This window comes from Cebus imitator, unplaced genomic scaffold (assembly GCF_001604975.1).
Source record: "Cebus imitator isolate Cc_AM_T3 unplaced genomic scaffold, Cebus_imitator-1.0 Scaffold313, whole genome shotgun sequence".
Lineage (NCBI taxonomy): Eukaryota > Metazoa > Chordata > Mammalia > Primates > Cebidae > Cebus > Cebus imitator.
This window is the reverse complement of record NW_016107628.1, coordinates 206,943-234,175: the sequence shown is the minus strand read 5'-3', so window position 1 is coordinate 234,175 and position 27,233 is coordinate 206,943. Positions and strand designations below refer to the sequence as shown.

General features: G+C 42.0%; 1 protein-coding gene across 5 annotated transcripts in view; it reads right to left on the bottom strand.

Annotated features, from left to right (window-relative positions):
* Positions 1 to 27,233, bottom strand: part of CD84 (CD84 molecule) — a 42,489-nt gene continuing 15,256 nt past the window's right edge. For 2 of the 5 annotated variants that reach the window (XM_017503600.1, XM_037729612.1), the window contains 5 exons: positions 18,297 to 18,548; positions 17,781 to 17,900; positions 15,525 to 15,622; positions 14,569 to 14,631; positions 10,578 to 12,905 (listed from right to left, as the gene is read on the bottom strand). In XM_017503600.1, the coding sequence (XP_017359089.1) occupies positions 12,840 to 12,905; positions 14,569 to 14,631; positions 15,525 to 15,622; positions 17,781 to 17,900; positions 18,297 to 18,548 (599 nt within the window). In that variant the 3' untranslated portion in view covers positions 10,578 to 12,839. Of the gene's footprint in view, positions 15 to 10,577; positions 12,906 to 14,568; positions 14,632 to 15,524; positions 15,653 to 17,780; positions 17,901 to 18,296; positions 18,549 to 27,233 lie in introns of those variants that run through there. The other 3 variants (XM_017503599.1, XM_017503605.1, XM_017503601.1) reach the window with 3 other exon arrangements.

Sequence of the window (27,233 nt, the reverse complement as noted above, 5' to 3'; positions counted from 1 at the left end):
CTGGTTTTCCTCATCTTCATGGATTTATCGACCTTTGGTCTTTGATATTGGTGACCTTTGGATGGGGTTTCCATGTGGACACTCTTTTTGTTGATGTTGATGCTATTCCTTTCTGTTTGTTAGTTTTTCTTCTAACAATCAGGTCCCTTTGCTGCAGGTCTGCTGAAGTTTGCTAGAGGTCCATTCCAGACCCCACTTGCCTGGGTATCACCAGTGGAGCCTGCAGAACAGCAAAGATTGCTGCCTTTTCCTTCCTCTGGAAGCTTCATCCCAGAGGGTCACCTGCCAGATGCCAACCGGAGCTCTCTTGTGTGAGGTGTCTGTTGACCCCTGCTGGGAGGTATCTCCCAGTCAGGAGGCACAGTTGTCAGGGACCCACTTGAGGAGGCAGTCTACCCCTTATCAGAGTTAGAGTGCTGTGCTGGGAGAACCACTGCTCCCTTCAGAGCCAGCAGGCAGGAATGCTTAAGTCTGATGAAGCTGTGCCCACAGCCATTTGTTCCTCCAGGTGCTCTGTCCCAGGGAGATGGGAGTTGGATCTGTAAGCCCCTGACTGGGGTTGCTGCCTTTCTTTTATTGATGCCCTGCCCAGAGTGGAGGAATCTAGAGAGATAGTCTGGCTATGGTGGCTTTGCTGAGCTGTGCTGGGCTCCATGAGTTCAAAATTCCTGGCAGCTTTATTTACAGTGTGAAGGAAAAGCTGCCTACTCAAGTCTCAGTAATGGCAGATACCCCTCCCCCCACCAAGCTTGAGCATCTCAGGTTGGCTTCAGTCAGCTGTGCTGGAAGCGAGATTTCAAGCTAGTGGATCTTAGCTCCATGGGGGTGGGATCTGCCGAGCTAGACCACTTGGATTCCTGGCTTCAGCTTCCTTTTCAGGGGAGTGAATGGTTCTGTCTCACTGGCATTTCAGGTGCCACTGGGGTATGAAAAAAAAAAACCCTCCCTCCTGCAGCCAGCTTGGTGTCTGCCCAAATGGCCGCCCAGTTTTGTGCTTGGAACCCAGGGCCCTGGTGGAGTTGGCAAGTTGCAAAGACCATGGGAAAAGCATAGGATCTGGGCTGGAGTGCAGCGTTCCTCACAGGACAGTCCCTCCCGGCTTCCCTTGGCTAGGGGAGAGGTCCCTGACCCATTGCGCTTCCCAGGTGAGGGGACACCCTGCCCTGCTTTGGCTTGCCCTCTGTGGACTGCACCCACTGTCTAACCAGTCCCAGTGAGGTGAGCTGGGTACCTCAGATAGAAATGCAGAAATCACCCTGTTCCTATTTGGCCATCTTGCCCAGAAGTGAAGTGCACAAATCTTAATTGTGCAATGTGAATTGGAAATTTCACTTTCCATATAAATACTTTTTCCATTTGGGGGTGGGAATTATTTTATTATGGTAAAATGACCTAAATTATATGTTGTTATTATATAACCTAAAATTTATCATTTTAACCATTTTAAGTGTACAATTTAGTGGCATTAATTATATGCACAATATTGTATAGTCATCAACACTATTTACAAAGCCTTTTCGTTACCCCAAACAAAAATGGTGACCATTAAGCAACGGTTCCCCATTCCCTTTCCCTCCAGTCCTTGGCAACCTCTAATCTACTTATTGTTTCTATTAATTTGTTTCTTGTAGGTACCTTATATAAGTGGAGTCATACAATATTTTTCCTTTTGTGTCTGGCTCATTTCACTTAGCATAATTATTCAAGGTTTATTCATGTTGCAGCATGTATCAGAATTGTATCCTTTTTTATGACTAAATAATATTCCATTGTACGTATGTACCACATTTGTTTATCTGTTCATCTATTGATGGACACTTGGGTTGTTTCTATCTTTTGTCTATTGTGAATAATGCTGCTATGAACATTGGTGTACAGGTATCTGTTTGAATTCCTGTTCTCCATTTCTTCGGGTTCAGCTAGGAGTAAAATTGCTGGATCATGTGGTAATTCTGTTTACCTTTTGAGGAACTGCAAAACTGCTTTTCATAGTGGCATCACTATTTTACCTTCTTATCTGGAATTGGAAAAAGGGTTCTAATTTTTCTATATCTTTGCCAATATTTTCTATTTTTCATTTTTTGATAATGATTATCCTAATGACTTTGAAGTGACGTCTCATTGTGGTTTTGATTTGTATTTCCTTAATTACTAATAATGTTGAGTGTCTTTTAATGTGCTTATTGGCCTTATTGGCCATTTGTATATTTTCTTTGGAATAATGTCTATTTAAGTCCTTTGCCCAATTTTAAATTGGATTATGGTTTTTTTTTTTGAGTTGTGGAGTTTTTTTTAATGTACTCTAGATATTCCTCATCAGGTATTTGATTTGTTAATATTCTCTCAATTCTGTGTGTTTTCACTCTCTTCACAGTGTCTTTTGATCCACTATAATTTTTTATTTTAGTGAAATCCAATTTTTTTTTTTTTTTTAGAGATGGAGTTTTACTCTTGTTGCCCAGGCTGTAGTGCAGTCACGTGATCTCAGCTCATGGCAACCTCCGCCTCCTGGGTTCAAGCAATTCTCCTGCCTCAGTCTCCCAATTAGCTGGGATTATAGGCATGCGCCACCACACCCGGCTAATTTTGTATTTTTGGTAGAGATGGGGTTTCTCCATGTTGGTCAGCCTGGTCTTGAAATCCCGACCTCAGGTGATCTGCCCGCCTCAGCCTCCCAAAGTGTTGAGATTGCAGGTATGAGCCACTGTGCCCAGCCAGTGAAGTCTAATTTATCTATATTTCTTTTGGTGCCTGTGCCTTTAGTGTCATATTCAAGAAATCATTGCCAAATCCAATGTCATTAAGATTTTCCATAAGTTTTCTTATAAGATTTTTATAGTTTCAGCTCTTACAGCTAAGTCTTTGATATGGTTTCAGTTAATTTTTGTGTATAGTATGTGGTAGGGGTCCAACTTCATTCTTTTGCATGTAGATGTCCAGTTGTCCCAGAACCAATTGTTGAAATGACTGGCCTTTCCCTCACTGAGTGCTTTCAGAACCTTTGCCAAAGATCATTTGACAACATATTAAAGAGTTTAATTCTGGGCTCTCTACTCTATTTCATTGGTCTGTATTTGATTACTGTACCTTTGTAGTAAGTTTTGAAATCAGGAAGGATGAGGCCTCCAATTTTCTTCTTTTCTGAGACAAATTTGGCTATTTGGTGTCCCTTCAGATTCAATATGGATTTTAGTATGAGTTTTTCTATTTCTGCAAGAACATCTTTGGGATGGGATAGGGATTACACTGAATCTGTAGATTGTATTGCTATCTTAATAACTTTAAGTCCATGAACACAGGATGTCTTTCCGTTTATGTATACCTTCTATAATTTCTTTCAACAATGCCTTAGAGCTTTCAGTGCACAAGTATCCCTCTCCTTGGTTAAGTTTATTCTACTAAGTATTTTATTCTTTTTGATGTCATTGTAAATTAAATTGTTTTTCTTATTTTTTTGGATTGTTTATAAAATGTAACTGATTTTTACAAGTTGATTTTGCATCCTGCAACTTTGCTGAATTTTTTGTTAGTTCTAAGAATTTGTGTGTGTTTGCGTGTGTGTGTGTGTGTGTGTGTGTATGTGTGTGTAGTCTTTAGGATTTTATACATATGAGATTATATTATCTGTGAACAGAGATCATTTTGCTTCTTTGTCTTTGTCTGGCTTTGGTATCAAGGTAGTGCTGGCCTCACAAAGTGAATTTGGGAGTGGTCTCTTCTTGTTAAGGACCAAGTGTTTATGCCTCCACAAAATGTATATATTGAAGCTCTAAGCCCCAGTGTAATGATATTTGGAGATGGGGCCTTTGAGACGTAATTAGGTTGGATGAGGTCATGTGAGTGGGATCCTCATGATGAGATCAGCATACTTATAAGAAAGGAGAAACTAAAGTTCTTGCTTTCTCTCTACCACACGAGGGCATACTGAGAAGTTGGCCACCTATAAGCCAGCGAGAGTTTCACCAGCAATTTAATCAGCTGGCACCTTGATCTCAGACATTGAAGCCTTCACAACTGTGAGAAATAAATTCCATTTATTTAAGCTACCAAGTCTGTGGCATTTTGTCAAGGAAGACAGAGTAGATTAATATATTTCTCTTCAATTTTTAGAAAAGTTTGAGAAGGATTCATGTAAAATCTTTTAAAACACTTTGGTGACCAGTGAAGCCTTCTGATCCAGAACTTCTCTTTGTTGGGAAGTTGTTTTAAAATTATTTACTTAATATTCTTAGTAGTTATAGGTCTAATCAGATTTTCTGTTTCTTTATAATTCAGTCTTCATAAAAATTGTGTGCTTCTAAGAATTTGTCTGCCTCATCTATGTTATCCAATTGTTGGTGTACAGTTGTTTGTAGTAGTCCCTTTTATTCTTTTCATTTCTTTTAAATTGGTTGTATTGTCCCCATTTCCATTTCCAATTTTAGGAATTTGAGTACTCTGTCTTTTTTCTGCAACTCCTCTAGCTAAATTTGTCAATTTTGTTGATCTTTTTAAGTAACCAACTTTTGGGTTCATCAGTTTTCTGTATTTTACGTCTGGCCTAATCTTTGGGTTCATCAATTTTCTGTATTTTACATCTGGTCTAATCTTTGGGTTTGTAGTGGTGGCACTTTCCCACTTGAGATCTGAATTAGGTGAAATAGAGACCAGTTCTTCATGAACTCCCAAGATGGATTAGAATATTGCAAATAAGATTTGTTGTGTTCCTTCTTGTTCAAGGGCAAGCATTGAGAACTGAACTTTATCTTTTCAAATGGTTACTGTATCTGCTTACAACATTTCTGCACAGGGACTCTGAAATTCTTCATGGGTAGCAGTCAGTTTCAACCCCGCAAGAGGATGTAGCTGGGGAGCTGGAAGACCAGGCTCATCTGCAAAGGCTGGCTCAGAACAGAGCAGCTGGGCCTCTTTGATAAGGGAATAGGGGAAGTGGTTTTGTCTCAGACCTAAAAGCCACTTGCTATCTCACACAGAACCTCTTAGTAAGTGGCTTCCCCTTCAGTGTTTACAAACATTCTGAGGCCCTGCACCTACAGTTTTGTGGGAACCAAAACCTCTGTCTCCTCAGTTAAAAACCCAGTCTTTTTATCCCTTTCTTCCAAGTGGCACTCTGGTGACACAGATAATTTCTACTCTTTAATTCTGGACTCAGATTCTGAATGTGATTTCCAGGACTCCCTTTCCTCTCCTGATATGTGGGTACCAATCCAAATTCAGTTCAACAAATACTTATAAGCTCCACTAGGCACTGCTCCTGTGATGGGGCACTGTGAGTGAAAAACGAATAAGACAAAGCTCCTGCCCTGGAGCGAGATGGCACCCAAAACGTGATTTAAGTCCTCAATTTCCTCTCTCCAGGTTGATCAAGGGAGAACTCTCTTCTCTACCTGTGGCCAAGCACCTCTGCTTACGCTGGGTTCTGTCTGTTTCTGGTAGTTGTCCTTCCTGTCTCCAGCTTTTCAGTCTCCTCCCAGGGTCCCAATCATCTCTCCACATCAGGCTTTCTGTGTTTCATTGTCTATCTTATACTCTCACTCCCTTGGTCTCTTGTGCCTCCTCAGGGCCTGGGTTTTCAGACGGCACAGGGCTTTTATCATGTGAACTATCTCTGCTGTTTCATCTACTTACTTCATTTTTGTTGCTCTCAAAACCAAAACAAGGTAAAACGCAAAAGAGAATAGATGCATTATAAAATGATATTTATTGTGTTTATCTGCTGAAATAGAGCCTGTAGTCTCATTTCTTAGTCACTTACAAGGTAAAATGTATGAACAATACTTTATTAATAGACATTTACAAATGCCTAAAATAAAAGGCGACACGTGGAGAGGATAAGATATCTTGTTGCAAACATGATACCTAGCTTCTGGAATAGGGTTAGTGGCATTTGCCACTAGTGAACATAATTTTCATGTTCAAATTAGGAATGAACTAATCAATAAACTTTTTTTGAGGAACTGAGGTTCATTAGGCACTCAGAGACAAAACAACTTATTAACCAGTTGGAGAGAGAGCTAAGAAAATACCATAGCTACATAATTATCATAGAATGTGATAAAAGCTACTACTCTGCACTTGTGTACCAAATGCTGTTAACGTATAAATAGAGAGCTATATATACAGCTTTGGATGGGACGTTTTGGAAGCCCACACAAAGGGAATACTCAGTCTGATCCTTGAAGTATGAAAAAGCCAGAGACAGACGGGAGAGAAGGGCATTCCAGGCAGAAGACAGAACATGGGCAAAGATGTGGGAGAATTTGGTGGGTGCGTGGACCCATGATAATTCTGTGTGGCTGGAGCCTGGGGACTAGGCAGGAGACAGCCTGGAAGGTCTGATGGGTCAGACTGCTAAGGAGCATGGTCCCCCAGGAAAAATATTTAGTATGGAAGTGAAGTGATAAGAACCTTGTTTTAGAAAGATTACTCTTTACCTAACAGCATCCCAGGTGACACATGATAAAGCAATGATCTGAGGGAGTGAGCATGTAGAGGGAAGGTGTGTTAGAGAATTAGGCTGATTACGGGGACATGGCTGAGAGAAGCCATATAGAGAAGTTGAAATTGATAGGACCTATTCTCTGACTAGATGTAGAGGATATCTGGGGTGACAGGGAGAATGAAGGAGTCAAGGATGAAAACGTTTTCTTCCTTGGGTAGCCGCTGATTGGTGAAGGAGTGAAGAATAGCAGTTCTGTACCCAGCTCCTGGAGTTGAATCCCGGCTTTTCTGTTTAGTGGGATGAGCTACTGTGACTCAGCCTTAAAGACTTCACCTTTCTGTGACTCAGCTTCTTACTTTGTAAAACAGAGGATGGCTGTATCTTCTTGAGAAGGCAGATGAGTTTTAATGTTTCTTATGGTCTTGAAATGAGTAAATGTAAGACAGGACAGGGACTAGTACACAGTAGACACTGGATAAATGTTAATTATTCTGATCATGGTGAATCATTAGCACAGGAAAAACAGATGGAAAGCAAGTTGGGAGGTCAGAGATAGACCTGTCAGTTCAAGGTAACGTCTGACATCTATGCTTAGATGACCCATAAACTGTTGGAAATACAAGTTATAAATGAAAGAGTTGAGATAATGTGCATTTTAAAATTCTCTGACAATTAATTTATGTGATTATTTGCCTACAATAAGAACTTATAAGAAAAATCTTTCTTATTTGCAAAGATTTGGCCATTTTCCAGTCACAGAGTTGATCCATCCCAAACCCAGAGACTTATGCAGGGCTGCTGAGGACTGTCTGGGCCATCAGCCAGCAACAGTTAATAATTCTCACCCATTCCTTTCTGAATTCCCAAAGTCTGCAAGTCTCTACAGAATGTATTAGTCATTACTTTGCTTCTTTAAGTCAGAATTCAGGACTTTTTAAATGGTCCCTTGTCAAAATATATTAACATTTTCATATATTTTGAAAAATTACAAGGGCTTCTCACACTTGGGTGGGAGTTATTTGTCTAAACATTCACAGCTGTTTTTTTAAATCACTAAATTGTTCAGCACAATTGTTTCTGTTATTCTTGTGATTTTTAGTAGTGGAAATTTACAGTTTCTCTCATTTTATATTAACTCATCAGAGTATTTATGACCTGGAACCTCTGTCTGTCCAAAATCCATATAGAGAGCTCTATCCAACCTTCTTTAATTAAACGGTCATTTTCAACAGAAAAGTTGAGTGGTTATCCAGATAGCAATGGAATTAACATATTAATATATTTACTTTGAGCTGTTTTTAGTACCATAAAATATTGGAATATGCAAGTATTCATTCAATAACTATTTGTGGTCCACCCGTTATGTGTTAAGCAAAGTGCAGGTGTATATACACGTAAGGCTAAGTGCCAGGTATGAGGAATCCACAGGAGGTAAGAAGAAACTGCATGGCAGAGGACAAGTGCATGGCCCTTGGTGACAAGAAGGCTTGAGTTCAATTCTGGTCTTCCCAGCTTTCCAACTTTGCCAGGGTATTCATTATATCAGACTTAGTGTTAACTGGAAGAATTAATTTCTACTTTACAGGGCTGTCGTGAGTATTGACAACAATGTATGAGGCATCTAGTTTAGCAGTTGGTATACAAAATAAACCCTCAATGATTCTTACAGGCTCTCTGCCTTCAAGGAGGTCTTCATTATTATTATTATTATTTATTATCATTATTTGGATATATCCCCTGTTTTCTCAGTCTAAGTGGGGAGACAGGGATAGCATCAGGTAAACAGATTGTGGTATAATAATGGGGGAGCAAACATTGCCTATAGAAAAATATATCTGAATAAGGAGGGATGAGAGTTAAAAGTTTGATATACAACATTAATTTTGCACAGTGCTAGCTGCATTTCTGTTATAAGAAGCTTATTTTATAAATTTGGATTAGCATCTTCTGAAGGTTTCAGGCCTATAAGAACAGCTTATTAAAAAAAAATCCAGGACTTGGCCATGCAGAGGCACATTCCTGTATAAGCAATACCTCATTTAATCCCAACAACCCTATAAGGTAGGAACTATTGTTATCCCCATTTTACAGATGGACAAACTGAGGCACAGTGGAGTTAAAGTAACTTGACTAAGGTCACATGACTAAGAAACTGGGATTCAGACCCAGGCACTCTACCGTCAAAGCCCATGTTTATGACCACTCATTATAGTTCCTCATGTTGCCTTTGTTCTTCAAGCTTCATTTTTTCTTTCTTTCTTTTGTTTTGAGACAAAGTCTTGGTCTGTCACCCAGGCTGGAGTGCAGTGGCATGATCTTGGTTCACTGCAACCTCTGTCACCCAGGTTCAAGCAATTCTCTTGCTTCAGTCTCCTGAGTAGCTGGGACTACAGGCATGTGCCACCAGGCCTGGCTAATTTTTTTGTATTTTTAGTGGAGATGGGGCTTCACGGTGTAGGCCAGGCCAGTCTTGAACTCCTGACCTTGTGATCAGGCCACCCGCCTCGGTCTCCCAAAGTGCTGAGCTTATAGGCATGGGCCACCGTGCCAGGCCTTCAAGCTTCATTTTACAACTAGTAGAAACTGTCACTATTCTTGAGAAAATTTATACAAATCAAGGGCAATTCAGACAAAAGTCAAACAAAAGAAAAATAATGAGTCTGGAAGAAAATATAGCCCAGCATTCCCTCTCTCCAGGCAGGACCTAAGAAGTGCTCTCTGTGGACACAGCACAAACCAGACAGGCTCCTTCCTGCCTGTGCCTGGTTTCCAAGCTGGCCCAACCAGGCCATTTTCTCCTAGTCTGTGCAGTTTGGAGTGTTCTATAGATTTTTTTTAAATCACATTTTAAACCAGCTTCACTTTCTTCTTCTGAGGAACATGAGCTGCAGTGTTCCTCATTTTCTCAGTTGAGTCCCTCAGTAAAGCCCAAGGTGTCTGCAGGCAGAGAGACTGTCCTGACCTACTAGAGCTTTCCACCAGAGGGCTCTGTCTCCGAGATTTCCATTTTGATGCACATTTTAAAAAACTGGCCTGCTTTGGCTTGTTACAAGATCCTGTTCCGTGGTGCTTTGATTTTATACACCTCTTGGTCACCATCTAGTTCATCTGGAAAACTGAGGAAAATAAGATCACATGCATTTTACGGAGGAAATCTAAGAACTGAGCCCTAGAGAGAAGGCTGACTATTTAACGTGTTCGTGAATCAGGATATTCGTAGGAGAGAAACAGGGAAAGGAGAGACAAGAGCAGGGTGTCCTGAGCCCAAAGACCACCTTCAGAATCCTGGGCTCTGGCTTCATGCTTCTGGAAGACCTAACAGATCTAACCCGCTTCTGATTTTTATTTTTATTTTCGACAATACGCACAGGGGCATTAGGACACTAGGAATTTTACTTGAGTGAGCATATTAGGAAGAGGAAGAGGGCAAGTTAGAGAATAAAGATGTTCAGGAGTGAGTGTTCAACGCATCCACAGAGTGAGGACTGGTTTTATTTTAGGAGAAACGCAGCCTGTTCATTGTCACTTCGGAACTCCTCCATCCTTTACGACCAAGCCTCTTTACTTCTTCCTGCACGTATCTTTCTGAGACGCTGCCTTTCACCTCCTTACAATTGGTTTGGTGCTTCAGCTGGCCTCTTAGGTGGTCTGCCTAACTCTGAAAGTCTTTTCCCTCCAAAATGCCCTTACACCAGGAACAGCCTCTGATGTATGCATCCTGATATTTATTTTTATTTTATTTTAACTTTTTTTGAGACAGGGTCTCACTCTGTTGCCCAGGCTGGAGTGCAGTGGCAGGATCTCAGCTCACTGCAACCTCCACCCCCTAGGTTCAAGCAATTCTCCCCCTCAGCCTTCTGAGTAGGTGGGATTATAGGTGTGCGCCACCACGCTCAGCTAATTTTTTGTATTTTAAATAGAGACGGGGTTTCACCTTGTTGACCAGGCTCCTCTTGAATTACTGACCTCAAGTAATCCACCATCCTTGGCCTTCTAAAGTGCTGGAATTACAGGCGTGAGCCACCATATCCTGATATTTAGTGCTTGCCAGAATTTGATTGCAACATGATTATTGACTTCTAGCTTTCTCTCTCTCTCTCTCTCTCTCTCTCTCTTTTTTTTTGCAGGGGGTGGGGATGGAGTTTCACTCTGTCTCTCCCAGGCTGGAGTGCAGTGGCATGATCTCGGCCCACTGCAACCTCCACTTCCCAGGTTCAAGCGATTTTCCTGTCTCAGCCTTCAGAGTAGCTCAGACTACACGTGCGTCCCACCACACCGGGCTAATTTTGTATTTTTAGTAGAGACCAGGTTTTACCATGTTGGCCAGGCTGGTCTTGAACTCCTGACCTTAGGTGATCAGCCCACCTTGGCCTCCCAAAGTGCTGGGATTACAGGCATGGGCCATCACACCCAGCCGGCTTCTAATTCCCACATATACAGTGTAGTGAGGAAAACAAATAATTATTGATGCTGTAAGGTAGAATGAGATGAGTTCTAGTGACAGAAGGACCAAAGGGGAAAAAACAGCAATGTGAAAAGATCCCTGGTTAATTTTGACTCCTGATACCAGGGAAAGCTTTATAGAAGAGGTATAACGCCCATTTGAGGTGGGCATTGAAGGACATGTAAATGTACATGGGGTGAAGGGCACATGTCTGGCTGGGGCACCCTGCTACACAAAGGCAAGGGACTGTGAGCATGTATGGTGCATCTGGAGATGTGCTCTGAATACACCCCGCTGATCCAGGACCCTGCTCGTTTTTCATGCGTCTTTCACTTGGAGGCCCCCTGTCTTCCTTATTCTCTATGGAAATTTCATCCATCCTTCAAGGCCCAGCTTCAGCCCTGCCCCCTCATAAGGTCTTTTTTGACTGTTGTAGTTCATACCATCACTTGTAGCTGCAGTTCAGATTTAACTGGAGTGTCTGTGCTGGAATTGCCTCCCCAGTGACACAAGGGTAGACATTCTGCACATTTTCTACTTTGGAGCCTTGCAGCCCCTAATATAGTGCTAATGATAGTTGGTGCTAGACGGGTCTATGGATTCATTTACTGGGACTGATGTCTTCATCTGCCTAAATGCAGCTCATTTCTGCTGTCCAGCCTAGGACTGTTTGTGGGGATTTAGGAGTTAACTGATTATATTTGCCAACACATAAGGCAAACACATCCTTAAATGATCATATGAATGCCCTGCTCAGCTGTGAACGATTCTTCCTCATTGTGGAGAGTTAATACACGTGTCAGCTGGCTGGTGGTCTGTTTGTGGGGGATGCCGGGGTGGGGCACTCTGCCTCCGCCTCAACTCCGTAGTTCTCTGGGCCTTTGGAACTGGGATGAACCCAGATTCATAATCTGCACCATCATCTCCCAAGTTCCTTCTGGAGGATGACTCTGCTTCTTGCAAGGTCTTCTGTTTTGATGGTTGGATTACACCCAGTTCCCCAGAAGTGTGAGAAATATAAGCTGGTCAATTTCTTTCAGAAAGCGAGAATACTGGGCATGACTGCTTCTTCCGCTGGAGCTGCTTGGAGTGATACAGAAGGAAGGCTTAGCCAGAAAGAAAATCCTACGAGGCTTCTGAAGTAGCACACCACGAAAAATGCCCAGCAGTCTCTAGACCCTACAGAAAGAACATTTTCCAACACTCCATTTGTAGAGTGTGTTGACATGGCTGAGAGCCACAACTCTGACAGAGACCCACACAACACCGTCATTTGTGTTTGGAGGTACTGAGCATGTTGTGCCCTGCACAAAGATTTCCAGAGAAAGGGATGCGTGTGCTTATGTGCAGCCCACATTCTGCTCTCCAAGCCATGCACTCGGGGGAAGGGCTGCATCTGCCTCAAGTGAAGGGTACCTTTTCCAAATTTGTGAGGTAGGGACTGGTGGAGGCCACACACCGGGGATCTTCACACATATTGACGGTGAGGTGAGCAGAGCATCTTGGCTGGTGTGCCATGGCCTGTTACAGGTGTGCAAAATATCGATCCCCTTCTCCCACAGTTGCTCGGCAGGTTTGTTACCTTCAGTCACGAGAGGTCTCTGGTCATATGCAGCTTCCAGATGTGAGTAATCTTGATTGTTTACCCTGGTGTGCCATAAAAATATTATTTTCTACATATACTACGATGGGAAGAAGTTTGGGAAACACTATATTAGGTAGCCTGCTTCGTCATTCATCCAGAAGGGAGCCATTTCAGGAAGGGTATGCATCCATTTGTCCACTTAGGCATAAGCTATGCCCAGTAACAGAAGGTTTCCTGATTTGCTTACATGTTGAAATATGACAATTTGCATTCTCCTAGTAAGAGCCAGGCAGAGATCTGGGTCCAGGGAACCTGCCAATATTGGTGGTTGTAATTCAGTTTCCAGAGGGAAAACTCAGCCCGGCAGTCTAGATCACAATTTCGTAACTTGAAGGCCCAGGAGGTTTACTGTTCTGTGTGCCAGCTTTCCCCATCTGTGCAGAAGACGAAGATGTGAGAACAGGTTAACTGAAAGGTACTGCAGGGGAACTCCAGTCCTGTGAGTTCCCAGGGGAGTTGAGCAAATGGCACAGGGGGATGCTTTAGATTTGCCTGGTGCTGGGGAAACCTGGGGTAGCAGGGCCTTGTTCTTTGCTGGGTCCCTGTGTCTGCTCCAGCCAGCCCCCATCTGGGAGGCCCTGGGCAATTAACTTCTTAGTTCAGAAAAGAGGAGTGGGTGGGAATGGTGGCATGGAGTGGGGGGAGGGGGGCATGTAGTTGGCATGGATTTTGATTATAGGCTTGAGGCAACATTCAGGTTCAAGCTGCCTGCATTGCTTGTTCCTAGTTGGGCCCTAGTTTGTTTTTTGTTGTTGTTATTGCTGTTTTTTTGTTTGTTTGTTTTGTTTTTTTGTATCCCAATAACTCTACTTTCACCTATACATAGTGGGGACTCACTGCTAGCATCCCCTGTGCTCTAGCATTTAGAGGGCTACAAACAACCTTCCTATTGGCTTGAGGAGTCTTAGGTTTTAAATTAAATACTAACCGAATAACTGTCATCTAACTCGTCTGTAAGGATTTATCTTGAGATGTCACAATCCAGGACTCCCTGATTAATCCCTCAAATTTTGTTTCCTCTTTACACTTGCTAGAAAGTTAGGTTACTCTTCTTCCTCTAACTCTTCTTGGGATCACAGTTGCAAATATCCTGGGCGCCCTGACCCTCACTTCTTCCCTGTCCTTCTCTTCTTTCCTCATTCCTCCCCTTCTTTTTCTTTCCTCCTTTCCTCCCCGATCACTGAGGAAGTAAAGGTCCCTCTCTCTGGTTGTCCACTCCATTTGGCTTATCTCTACAAGCAAACTGCTCTGTGCTTCAAGTCCTCCTTAAATGGAAGTACACTGCCCTGCTTGTCGAGTTCATAGATATCCTTCCTACTGCCTTATAGGATCTGCTCTTAATTCTTACTCATTTTAGCTTCCTGCTTAGTAACTCAGCTATTAAACAGGAATACTTAGAAAACATTTGATTCTTTAAGCAACCCTAAAGCTGACCTGACTGTAGCAGCAGTGAGGGCCTTCAGATATGACAATCCCTCCTTAGATGCCCCAAAGTTAAAGTCCTGTCACAGCGCTATGCATATGGCAGAAAAGAACATATGGCACAAGGCACTTGACACTACAAATGGTTGTGCAGGCTGTGTGTGGTGAAAGGGCAGCTGAGGGAACAAATGAACTGAAATTCAGCTTCTGCTCCGTTGTGCCCATCTGGGCATCTGGAATAGGTCTGTGTCTGCTCAGAGGGAAGCACCTGTTTTCTCATTTTCACATCATGAGCTGGCAGTGGCCCCAGGTATTATACGGGCTGGAGTTCCTGGGCTAGAGTTCCCATGCCATAGTTCAGAGGCCTAGGGACTTCTGCATTTGAATGTTGCGATAAGCATCCCAAGTAGGACAACTTGTGGGTGGCCATTGGCCTGGGGAGTGGGGCTCTGTGCATGGGTGGAAGTACGCATAGACCAAAACCCTAGGGAGTAAGTCCTGAGAACTACAAGGAGGCTCAAGGGAACCAGCTGGCCCCTGGTAGGATGGACTGAGTATACCAGAATGGCTGGAAGAGATGGGAAAACAGGGATTAAAAAGCCAGAAAGGGGTTACCTTATCAGATAACTGCACTTCGGAATAAACTGTGTTCACCAGCTCTTCCTTGGAGGGGAGCACCTGTAAAACACGCATCTTCCCCTCAGCGAGGGAGCCCAGGCCCAATCTTCCAAGTCCCCCTTCCTAATTCTGCCTCTACCCACTGTCCTTCCCTGGTCTCACATTTACTAGGTGGCTTCCCGCTTGGCCTCAGTTCTGGTTCCATTCAACTCTGGAGAGGATTAGGATCAGGAAGGGATGAGGTGGGGGCAAATGGGTAGCAGCTGGGCAGGATCTCGGTGGTGAAAAACCTCAGAGGCCAAGAGGGGGACCCACGGTTCAGGCTGAATCCTGCTCAGTCAGGATTTTATTTTTCCATGGGCTCTATGGATCCAGCGGCCCTATGAGTCCAAACACAGCGCTAGACTGACCAGGCAGACCTCAGTTTCCCCCTTGATTCCTTGCAGACTTCAAGGAAGCAGGCTGGTGGGGACACAAGAGAAGGTGATCCAGGGTGCGGGGGAGGGAGAGGAGTCTGAGGAAAGCAAGCCGCTGCTGCTAGACCAGGAGGGGCATTCGAGGGAACTCCTCTGTCAGTTCTGCAGCCTGGAGCTCCCTTAGCAACCTGCCACATGACAGCCCTCGCCTAACACCAGGAGCTCCTCTGTTGTGTGGCCCCTCTAGGGGGCGCCTTACTCCTAATCATGGCTCATCTAACCTGGAGCCAGGCCCACTGTGGGGAGCTCAGGGCCTCAGCCCGTGGAGGCTGTCATGGGGTGACAATGGGTCACGTTCCTGTCCTCATAGAAAGATCCATGGCATCACTTCCCTGACATGGCATTCCTGGTCGGACCCTCCAGACTCTTGGCCGTGGCTACTTTCTAGACAACAACAAGCAGAGGGCAATGGCTGCCCGTGACTCCCCTGTCGTGGAGATGGTGGCACAGGGGTGTCCATGAATAGCATCAGCTCACCTTGGACTGGAGGATTTCATCATAAATTCTGGACTCTGCTGGCTGGGTGTCCTTTGAAGCCGTGACATATGTGTATGTGGTTTTCTTTGAGGCAGCATCTGTCTCACAAATACATATAGATCCACAGTCTGTGAATGGTGGGTTTTTTTAGAGATGATCTATTCCAATGTTCTCTTTTTAAAATGAAAAAAGGAAGCTGCCAGGGGCTAAATGGCTCCCATCATTTGAGATGGATGCTTGGATCCTCAGAATGTCTCAGGAGGCACCTGGCTGACGCCTCAAGCTCAGTGGGAATTCTCTTCTACTCTAGAGTCCAGATTAGGCCAAAGAGAATTTCCCTACCCCTCCCTGTATGGGCAGTCAAAGGAAGCTCTCCCACCCAGGATCTCCCTTCATTTCTCTGTCATTTACCACTGACTGTCTGTCTTGCATGGCTAGTTGACTTTCCATGTCACAGTCTTAGTTTTTTAACTTGATTGACTCTCTCTAGGTGTACACAGTTTTGCATTCTTTTGGTGCAGACCTTGCTGTAACCATCTCAATGTTAAGCACACAGTGGATGTTCCACGAGCATTTATTGCTTGTTTGATTGATTCGCAATTTGTCTTTGTTTTTGAGACAGGGTCTCTCACTCTGTTACCCACGTTGGAGTGCAGTGGCACACTCATGGCTCACTGCAACATCTGCCTTCCAGACTCAAGTGATCCTCCCACCTCAGCCTCCTGAATAGCTGGGGCTACAAGTATGTGCCACCGCACCCAACAAATTTTTGTATTTTTGGTAGATACAGGGTTTCACCGTGTTGCCCAGGTTGGTCTCGAACTCTTGAGCTCAGCCCATCCACCTGCCTTGATCTCCCAAAGTGCTGGGATTACAGGCATGAGCCATGGTGCCTGGCCAATCCACACAGTTAGTAAACATTTATTAAGCCCCTTCTATGTGCCAGGCTCTGTGTGAGGCCCCAAAGAAGAAAAGACAGTAGGTAAGTCTTTCCTTTTAAGAATGTATGGACTAGAAGAGACATTCATGTCAGTGTACTCCTTTGCTTTGGTACTAACACAGAACATTTTAGGGTCAAGGTGAAAAAAGATGACCAGAATTTTGGGCCTTCATAATCCAGGGCACCAACATATCTGCAAATAGCAGGTCTGAGCTGAGCAGTATTACAGAGCTCCAACATTCAGAGTTTAGTCCTGTCCCAGTCCCTGCCTCATATTTGGTGAGTATGAGACAAACTGAATGCTCTCTCTTATCTCATTTATAGATGCAGAGAATAGCCCTTTTCTCTTCCCAAAAGGCAGTGAGGGATTGAAGACCGATATCTCTTTGCAGGACCTTGCAGATCACCTGTGGCTCAAGCAGGCTGTGAATTCTCCCATGGTGAGGCCATTTGAGTATGACAGATGTCACAAATCCCCTTCCCCCTAGAACGCCTCGTCCGTATCATGCCTCAGGCCCATCAGTTATCAGTATACTGACTAACTAACATTTGCCAAGCACTTACTATGTACTGGGAATTGGGCAAAGTATTTTATATTTCTAATTCCATTTCATTCACTTAATAAGTATATGCAGCACACCTTATTACTGTGAATATTTTACAACTGAGTAAATGGAAGCTTACAATGCTAAAATAACTGGTAGCTGATAAATGGTCCAAACTGAGACTTCCACCCCGAGACTGACTGGGAGTGAAATGTGTCTTGGGCGGACATGGGATGTGGGTGAATAGGAGGGTGTAATGATTCCTTGGGGTTCTAAGATTAGATTTTCTGAATTGGGAATGGCACAACTACAGAATGATCAGAGGGATTCAGAGGGATCTAGTGACAACCATGGAATACAGAATTAGAACATGTTTCTCAGTGACTCTCCAGTGGTCATCATCAAAATACAATGAAATTGGAAGTGACCCTGGAGATCCTCTAGCCCAAACATTTCACATGTGAGGACACTGAGCTGGAGAGGTGAACATATTCGTCCAAGGAAGCACAGCTTGTTCATGTAGGTACTAAACTAGAACCCATGTTCTGGGCGCACCAGATACTGGTGTTCACAGGAATGGATTCTGAAGACCATTCAGGGTAATGTCACACCATCCTCAGAGCCTTCATTCTGGGAGGTGGTGGGGTGGGGATTGGAGGAAGACTGATTGCCTGGAACAACGGACCTCTCTGCAGCACCTTGGATAAATGGCTTCAGTCCTGGGAAGAAAGAAGGTGAGTTTCCACATTTTACCTTTTGGGAAAATCCTACCTTGTCTCCTCTTGTACAAACGGAACAAAAACACTGAAGATAGAATGAGGACAAGCAGAAAGAATATAGCCAACATGCTCAGCAAACTGGTGTGGTGAGTACGGAAGCTCATTGGGATATCTGAAAATAGAAGATGCAATGAGTCTTGATTCTCTGGAACGAGGCTCAAGAGGCTGGACAGGTTTGTCCACAGTGAGGGGAATTATGAAAACTGGGTGCTCTCCAAAGGGGTGCCAAAGCTCCCGGGGAAACTAAACTTTCTGCTATTAAAAGCCAGGATGAGAAACTGGATCAGAGAGTTGAGCAGGGGTTGCCACGGAACACCCAGACATGTCTAGCATCTCTCAGAAGGCTTTGGCCCCTTTCTCAGTGGGCTACTTGAGAGGTCATGCCCCCAGGACTAGACCAAACTTAAAGGAAGCACATTTCTCTAGAGAATGTGGCCCACATTCAGACCTTGCAGCTCCTCAGAGGGATCGCTGGGACTCACCAGGAGAGAAGAACAGAGCTGGTTACCTGCACAGAGCTGCTGGGCAGAGATGGAGTCAGAATTGTTGCTGACAGGGTTCTGGGCTGTACACGTGTAAGTCAGCTCTTGGTCCTTAGGAGTCTGGAAGATTTGAAGGACATTACCCTCTTTTCCCAGGGGACTCCATCTGTATGTCACATTCTTTTCTTCTTTCTCCACAGAGCATGTCAGTGTGACATTACAGGTGCTGTTCACAGATGTCATTAAACTCTGTGTAATTTTTGGTTTCCCAAGCCGACCTAGGAGGGGCAGACACATGAGCCAGTGGTGAGCTGGAGCTGGCTTGTACTACTTTGTGGGAGCCAATTGTTAAATTCTCAGAAATTTTGCAAGCTATCATTAAAAATTAAATTATAAAAGCTTAAATAAATTATGTTAAAAATAAAGGTAGTAAATACTCAAAACTGATCATTTTCTAATCCTTTTTTGACTTTTTCTATCTGTCAATGCTCTTGAAGTTATATCTATTGTATCTGTCCTTTGTCAATGGAGAACCTGTGGGCATGTCTTTCCAACTCTGCATGTCTTCATATCAGCCATGGTAGGACTATTTACCCCACAGAAATAGGCGATTGCTATAAACTAGGTCTTGATTTGCTGTTTGGATGATTGTTGCTGTAGACGTAAAATAGCAATGGAGGAATGCAGATTAAACTTAAAAGTGTGTAATATCTGTAGCCATTACATTGTGAATAGCACAAAAAAATAGGAAGTATTCTTTTGGTATTTGGAAACCATTATTGAATTCAGCAAAGAAGCTGCTCATGTCATTGATAAACAAATGAAACTCCAATATGTACATCTTTGTTGAATAACTTTTTTCTTATTATTTAACTTAAATGAAAATATCAACCAATGTTCGTATTGGAACTATACTCACACATTAATTACAACTATAGGCTGCTTAGGGATATAAGTGCTTAGCAAAATCAGTGAAAGCATTCTGTGAGAATAATTGGAATTTATCTTCTAGTGCCCTCTCAGCAAAATAAATTCTTTATGGAATTTAAAATAAAGACTATTGTATATTTTATTATCATTAATGAAACTGTGTGCTACACATTTTTCAAGTCAATAAAATTTATACTAAATATAAATTGTATCTATATATGAATACACTCACCCAATCAAGAACTAATTGAACACTTACCAGCATACAGCTGCATGAAATGATCTTTAAACATGTTTTTCTTTCTGTTTTTTGGTGTATGCATATTTTCTTAATTTTTTTTCAAACTATCCATGGTGGAAAGCTATAACTTCTTTAAAAGTCCATTAAAACAAATTGCCCATGGTCATATAATTGGCAAAGTATGTTTAATTCCAACATTAATGTTCTTTCCACTATGCTGTCCATCTGAATGAAATCTGATTCAATCGTCTTACATTAATTGAACATTCACAATTGCTCAGCACTGAGAAACCTGGGAATAGTACTATTCATTCATTCTTTTTCAACAAATATTTCTGGAGCATCCACTAAGTACCTGATGATGTAGGTGCTGGGAATGCAGTGATAAGCAATAGTCCCTGCCTTTATGGAACTTGCAATTTAGTTGGTGACCTGTATACCTGCATTGCATCTGTTATAACATGGATTAGCCATATTTCTGTGTTTTTCTGCTATGAGGCACATGAACAGTGAAATCTTTGAGAAATAGCCAAGATGTTCTCTATGCTAGAAACTAGTGTTGTCCAACAGAAATTTAATGTGAGTCACTCATTTAATTTTAAATTTTCTAATAATCACATTTCAAAAGTAGAAACAAGCAGGTAATATTAATTTACATTATGCATTTGTATTTAACCCAATATAACAAAAATTTCATTTCCCTAATATGAAAATTATTGGGGGGAGGGGTGGCTGCCATCTCTGCCATTCACTGGCTTTAGCCATTCCAGCCTGCCAGCTTTGGAGAGTTCAAATGATCCAGAGGTGGAAGAGTCCCCTACAACATGGCACAGCTGCTTTGCCAGATCATGGCCAGACTGCTTCTTTAAGTGGGACCCCCATCCATCACTTCTCACTGGGTGGGACCTCCCTGCAGGGACTTCAGCGACTCCAACCAAGGTTATACAGATAGAGCTTCGAACTCTTCCTAAGACAGAGTTGTGGGGAGAGGTGGCCACCATCTCTTCCATTCAGTCAACTCAGCTCTTCCAGCTTGCCAGCTTTGGAGAGTCCAGAGAGTCTGGAGAAGGAGGGGACCCTCCAATGCAACACACCTGCTCAACCAAAAAGCAGCCAGACTTCTTCTTTAAGTAGATCCCTGATCCCATTCTTCCTGACTGGGTAAGACCTCCCAACAGGGGTCCCTAGCCACCTCCTACAGGTGTATTTGGGCTGGCAACATGCCAGTACACTCCTGAGACAGAGCTTCTAGAAAAAGGAGCAAGCTGCCGTCTTTGCTGTTTTGCAGGCTTCACTGGTGATACCTCCAGGTACAGGAAAAACTGAGGCAATTAGGGTCTGGAGTGGACCCTCAGCAAACTGCAACAGCCCCACAGAAATGTGGCCTGACTACTGAAAGAAAAACAAACAGAAGACAACAGCATCAACAAAAAAGACCTCACAAAAACCCCATTTGAAAGTCAGTGACCTCAAAGATCAAAAGTAGATAAGCACACAAAGATAATAAAGAGTTAATGCAAAAATGCTGAAAACTCAAAAAGCCAGGGTACCTCTTCTTCTCTAAATGACTATAATACTTCTCCAGCAAAAGCACAGAATTGGGCTGAAGTTGAGATGGCTGAACTGACAGAATTAGGCTTCAGAAGCTGGGTAATAACAAACTTTGTTGAGCTAAAGGAGCATGTTCTAACGCAATACAAAGAAGCTAAGAATTATAATAAGACAATACAGGAGCTGATAGGCAGAATGGCCTGTTAAGAGAGGAACATAACCAATCTGATGGAGCTGAAACCCACCACACAAGATATTGATCACAAATATCAATAGCAGAATAGACCAAGTGGAGGAAAGAATCATAGAGCCTGAAGACTATCTTTCTGTAATAAGACAGGCAGATAAGAAGAGAGAAAAAAGAATGAAAAGGAATGAACAAAACCTTCAAGAAATATGGAGTTATATTGTTGGGATCCACTCAGGTGACTGGCAAAATATTAAGGGAAATATTAGGGAAGTTATAGATTATAGTCTCAAACCTTCTGGAAGGCCAAAACGTTTTAATGAGACTGGCTGAAGGCAACCAGTTCTTACCTTAGAGCATTAAGTCATAGGGTAAAGATGAGGATAATAGAAGCTTCCCCAGGTAAGTCTGTTTACCCCACATTCCTTTGTCCCTACTCTAATTTGTTTACTCATGTAAACTTTGTGCTGGATGGTCCTCTCAGGGGGCAGTCAAAGGGGAATTACCCATTAATGTGTTTATTCTGGGCCCCAGAACCAAGACCTTTTATATTCATAAAACCACTCTTTTAACCAATTTAATTACCCACAAGCATGTTGACTTAAAACCTCTGTTGTTAAATTTATACTGAATAAATGTGAGGAGAAACAGGGAGTGGGGATCGGTTAGCTGCAATCACCCTCTGAGATCAGCTGATGACCAACTTTTACACTGTAGTCTGGTGTGTGAGAGTACATTTATTCATCTGTCACTGAGTCAGGGTCTGCAGGACAGACCTCCACAGGTGGTGATCAACATCTCATGTGGTGACCCCGACATGATACTTGTCACAGCTGGCGCCTGAACAGGGACCCACTGACGTGACCAATGCCAGCTGGTGCCCCAGTGTGAAGAGAACTGATGTGATCAATGCCACAGCTGGTGCCCCTGATTGGGCACCAGCTGTGATGAGTATCATGTCAGGGTCACCACCTGAGACATTGAACACCATCTACGGAGGTCTGTCCTGCAGACCCTGATTCAGTGATGGATGAATGAATACACTCTCATACACCAGAGTATAGCTAAGAGTTGGGCTGGAGATGGTCGTCAGCTGCTTTAGGTAAAGAGACCAAACCTGCAACCGATTGGGGTACCTGAAAGAGATGGGGAGAATGGAGCCAAGTGGGAACACATACTTCAAGATATTATCCAGGAGAACTTCCCCAGCCTAGCAAGACACGTCAACATTCAGACTCAGAAAATGAAGAGAATGCAAGTGAGATACTCCATGAGAAGATCAACCCTAGGACACATAATCATTAGATTCTCCAAAGTTGAAATGAAAGAAAAAATGTTAAGGGCAATGAGAGAGAAAGGCCATGTCACTTACAAAGGGAAACACATCAGGCTAAAAGTGGACCTCTCAGTAAAAACTCTATAGGCCAGAAGTGATTGGAGGCCAATATTCAACATTATTAAAGAAAAACATTTTCAACCCAGAATTTCATATCTGGCCAAACTAAGCTTCCTAAGTGAAGAAGAAATAAAATCCTTTTCAGACAAGCAAATGCTGAAGGAATTTGCTACCAGCAGGCCTGCCTTGCAAGAATTTCTGAAGGAAGCACTAAATATGGAAAGGGAAAATAGGTAGCAGCCACTACAAAAATGCACTGAAGTATGCGAACCAGTGACACCGTGAGCAACGACATAAACAAGTCTGCAAAATAACCAGCTAGTATCATGATGACAGGATCAAATTCACACATAACAATACTAAACTTAAGTGAAAATGGGCTAAATGCCCCCAATTAAAAAACACAGAATGGCAAACTGGTATGCTGAGATCCATCAGTACGCTGTTGTCAAGAGATCCATCTCACATGCAAAGACACACATAGGCTCGAAATAAAGGAATAGGAAAAAATTCACCAAGCAAATAGAAAACAGAAAAAAGCAGGGGCTGCAATCCTAATTTCTGACAAAGATTTAAAAAAAGACAAAGAAGGGTATTATAAAATGATAAAGGGTTCATTTAATTCAACAAAAAGAGCTAACTATCCTAAATATATATGCACGCAATACAGAAACACCCAAATCCATAAAGCGAGTTCTTAGAGATATACAAAAAGACTTAGACTCCTACACAATAGTGGTGGGAGAGCTAAACACTCTACTGACCATATTAGACCACTGAGACAGAAAATTGACCAAGATATTCAGAACCTAAACTCAACTCTGGATCAAGTGGACCTGATAGACATCTACAGAACTCTCCACCCAAATTCAACAGAATATATATTCTTTTCAACACCACATGCACTTACCCTAAAGTTGAATACATAATTGGAAGCAAAACACTCTTCAACAAATGTAAAAGACCTGAAATTATTCAGGAAAACAGTTTCTCAGATCATAGTACAATCAAATTAGAGCTAAAAATTAAGAAATTCACTCATAACCACACAACTGTATGGAAATTGAACAACCTGGTCCTGAATAACTCTTGGGTAAACAATGAAATTAGGAGAGAAATCAAGTTGTTTGAAACTAATGAGAACAAAGAGACAAAGTATCAGAATCTCTGCAAGGCAGCTAAAGGAGTGTTAAAAGGGAAACTTACAGCACTAAATGCCCACATCAAAAAGCTAGAAAATCTCAAGTTAACGACCTAACATCACAACTAAAAACACTATAGAATCAAGAGCAAACAAACCCCAAAGCTAGCAGAAGACAAGAAATAACCAAGATCGGGGTGAACTGAAGGAGATAGAGACACAAAAAATCCTTCCAAAAATCAACAAATCCAGAAGTTGTTTTTTGAATAAATTAAACAAATAGACTGCTAGCTAGACTAATAAAGGAGAAAAAAGACAAGAATCAAATAAACACAATAAAAATGATAAAGGGAATATTACCACTGACCCTAAAGAAATATAAACAACCATCAGAAAATACTATAAATATCTCTATGCACATACAGTAGAAAATCTAGAAGAAATGGATAAATTCCTGGACATATACACCCTCCCAAGACTGAAACAGGAAGAAGTTGAATTTTTGAAAAAAACAGTAATAAGTTCTGAAATTGAGGCAGTAATAAATAGCCTACCAACTTAAAAAAAAAAAACAAAAAACCCAGGACCAGAGAGATTCACAGCTGAGTTCTACCAGAGGTATAAAGAAGAGCTGGCATCATTTCTACTGAAACTATTGAAAAGAAGGGACTCCTCTCTAACTCATTCTGAGGCTAGCATCATTCTGATACCAAAACCTGGTAGAGATACAACAACAAAAAAAAGAGAAACTTCAGGCCAACATCCTTGATAAACATTGATGCAAAAATCCTCAAGAAAATGCTGGCAAACTGAAACCAGCAGTACATCAAAAAGCTTATATACCACCATCAAGTTGGCTTTATCCCCAGGATGCGAGGTTGGTTCAACATATGCCAAACATAATAAGTGTGATTCATCGCATAAATAGTGCTAAAGACAAAAACCACAGATTATGTCAACAGAGGCAGAAAAGGCCTTCAATAAAATTCAACATCCCTTCATGTTAAACACTCTCAATAAATAGGTATTGAAAGAACATACCTCAAAATATTAAGAGCCTTATATGACAAACCCACACCCAATATCATACTGAATGGGCAAAGCAAGAAGCAGTCCCGTGAAAACCAACACAAGACAATGCCCTTTTTCACCACTCCTGTTCAACATAGTATTGGAAGTTCTGGCAAGAGCAATCTGGCAAGAGAAAGAAATAAAGTGTATTCAAACAGGGAGAGAGGAAGTCAAAATGTCTCTGTCTGCAGAAAACATGATCCTGTATTTAGAACACCCCATTGTCTCAGGCCAAAAGCTTCTGAAGCTGATAAGCAATTTCAGCAATCCTCAGGATACAAAATCAATGTGCAAAAATCACTAGCATTCCTATACACCAATAACAGATAAGCAGAGAGCCAAATCACGAATGAACTCCCATTCACAACTGCTACAAAAAGATTGGTATACCTAGGAATACAGCTAACAAGAGAAGCAAAGGATCTCTTCAAGGGCAACTACAAACAACTGCTCAAAGAAATCAGAGAGGACGCAAATAAGTGAAAAAACATTCCATGCTCATGGATAGGAAGAATCAATATTGTGAAAATGGCCATACTGCCCAAACTAATTTATAAATTCAATGCTATTCCTATTAGACTGCCATTGACATTCTTCATAGAATTAGAAAAAAACACTTTAAAATTCATATGAAATGAAAAAAGAGCCTGAATAGCCAAGACAGTTCTAAGCAAAAAGAATAAAGCTGGCGGCATCACACTATCCAACTTCAAACTATGCTACAAGACTACAGTAACAAAAACAGCAGGGTACTGGTACAAAAACAGACACATAGACCAGTGGAACAGAATAAAGAATTCAAAAGTAAGACCACACATCTGCAATTATCTGACCTTTAACAACTCTGACAAAAACAGTGGGAAAAGGATTCCCTATTTAGTAAACTGTGCAGGGAGAACTGGCTAGCCATACACAGAAAATTTAAACTAGACCACTTCCTTACACCTTATACAAAATTTAATTCAAAGTGGATTAAAGACTTAAATGTGAAGCCCTAAACTATAAAACTCCTATAAGAAAATCTGGGCAATACCATTCAAGACATAGGCAAGGGCAAAGATTTCATGATGAAAATGTCAAAAGCAATTGCAACAAAAGCAACAGTTGACAAATGGGATCTGGCTAAAGAGCTTCTGCACAGCAAAAGAAACTATCATCAGAGTGAACAGACAACCTACAGAATGGGAGAAAATGTTTGCAATCTATCAATCTGACAATGGTCTAATATCTAGAGTACACAAGGAACTTAAATAAATATTTAAGGAAAAAACAAAGAAAAAAGCAAACAGCCCCATTAAAAAGTGGCCAAAAACATGAACAGACACTTCTCAAAAGAAGACATTCATGCAGCCAACAAGCAAGTGAAAAGAAGCTCAACATCACTGATGATTAGAGGAATGTAAATCAAAACCACTATGAGATACTACCTCGGGCCAGTTAGAATGGCAATTATTAATAAAGTCAAGAAATAACTGATGCTGGCAAGGTTGCAGAGGAAAAGAAATGCTTTTACAGTGTTGGTGGGAGCGTAAATTAGTTCAATCATTACGGAAGACAGTGTGGTCATTCCTTAGAAACCTAGAGGCAGAAATACCATTTGTTACAGCAAACCCATTATTGGATATATACTCAAAAGAATATAAATCATTGTATTATAAAGATACATGCACATATATGTTGACTGCAGCACTATTCACAATAGCTAAGACATGGAATCAACCCAAATGCCCATCAATGATAGACTGGGTAAAGAAAATGTGGTATATGTACACCACGGAATACTATTCAGCCATAAAAAGCGACAAGATCATGTCCTTTTCAGGGACATGGATGGAGCTGGAAGCCATCACCCTCAGCAAACTAATGCAGGAACAGAAAACCAAATACCGCATGTTCTCATTTATAAGTGGGAGGTGAATGATGAAAACACATGGACACATGGAGGGGCACAACACACACTGGGGCCTGTTGTAGAGGGGGCTGGGGGAGAGAGAGGATCAGGAAGGTTAGCTAATGGATGTTGGTCTTAATACCTAGGTGATGGGATGATCCGTGCAGCAAACCACCATGGCACATGTTTACCAATGTAACAAACCTTCACATCCTGCACATGTATCCCTGAACTTAAAGTAAAAATTAAAGAAAAAAAAGAAAACAACTGAGATATTTTATATTCTTTTTTGGGTGCTAAGATTTCAAGATCTGGTATGAATTTTACACCTACAGCACATCACAATTTGGACTCATCACATTTCAGATGCTCAAGAGCTGCATGTGGCTAGAGGCTACCATACTGAACAGGATATCTCTACATCTGTGCTTCTCAAACTTTGGCACAGATGGGAATAATCCAGAAAGAATACTAAACACAGATTCCTGGACTTCATTCATTCACAAAGGTCAGGGGCAGGACCTGAACATCTGCATTTCCAAAAAGCTCCCAATT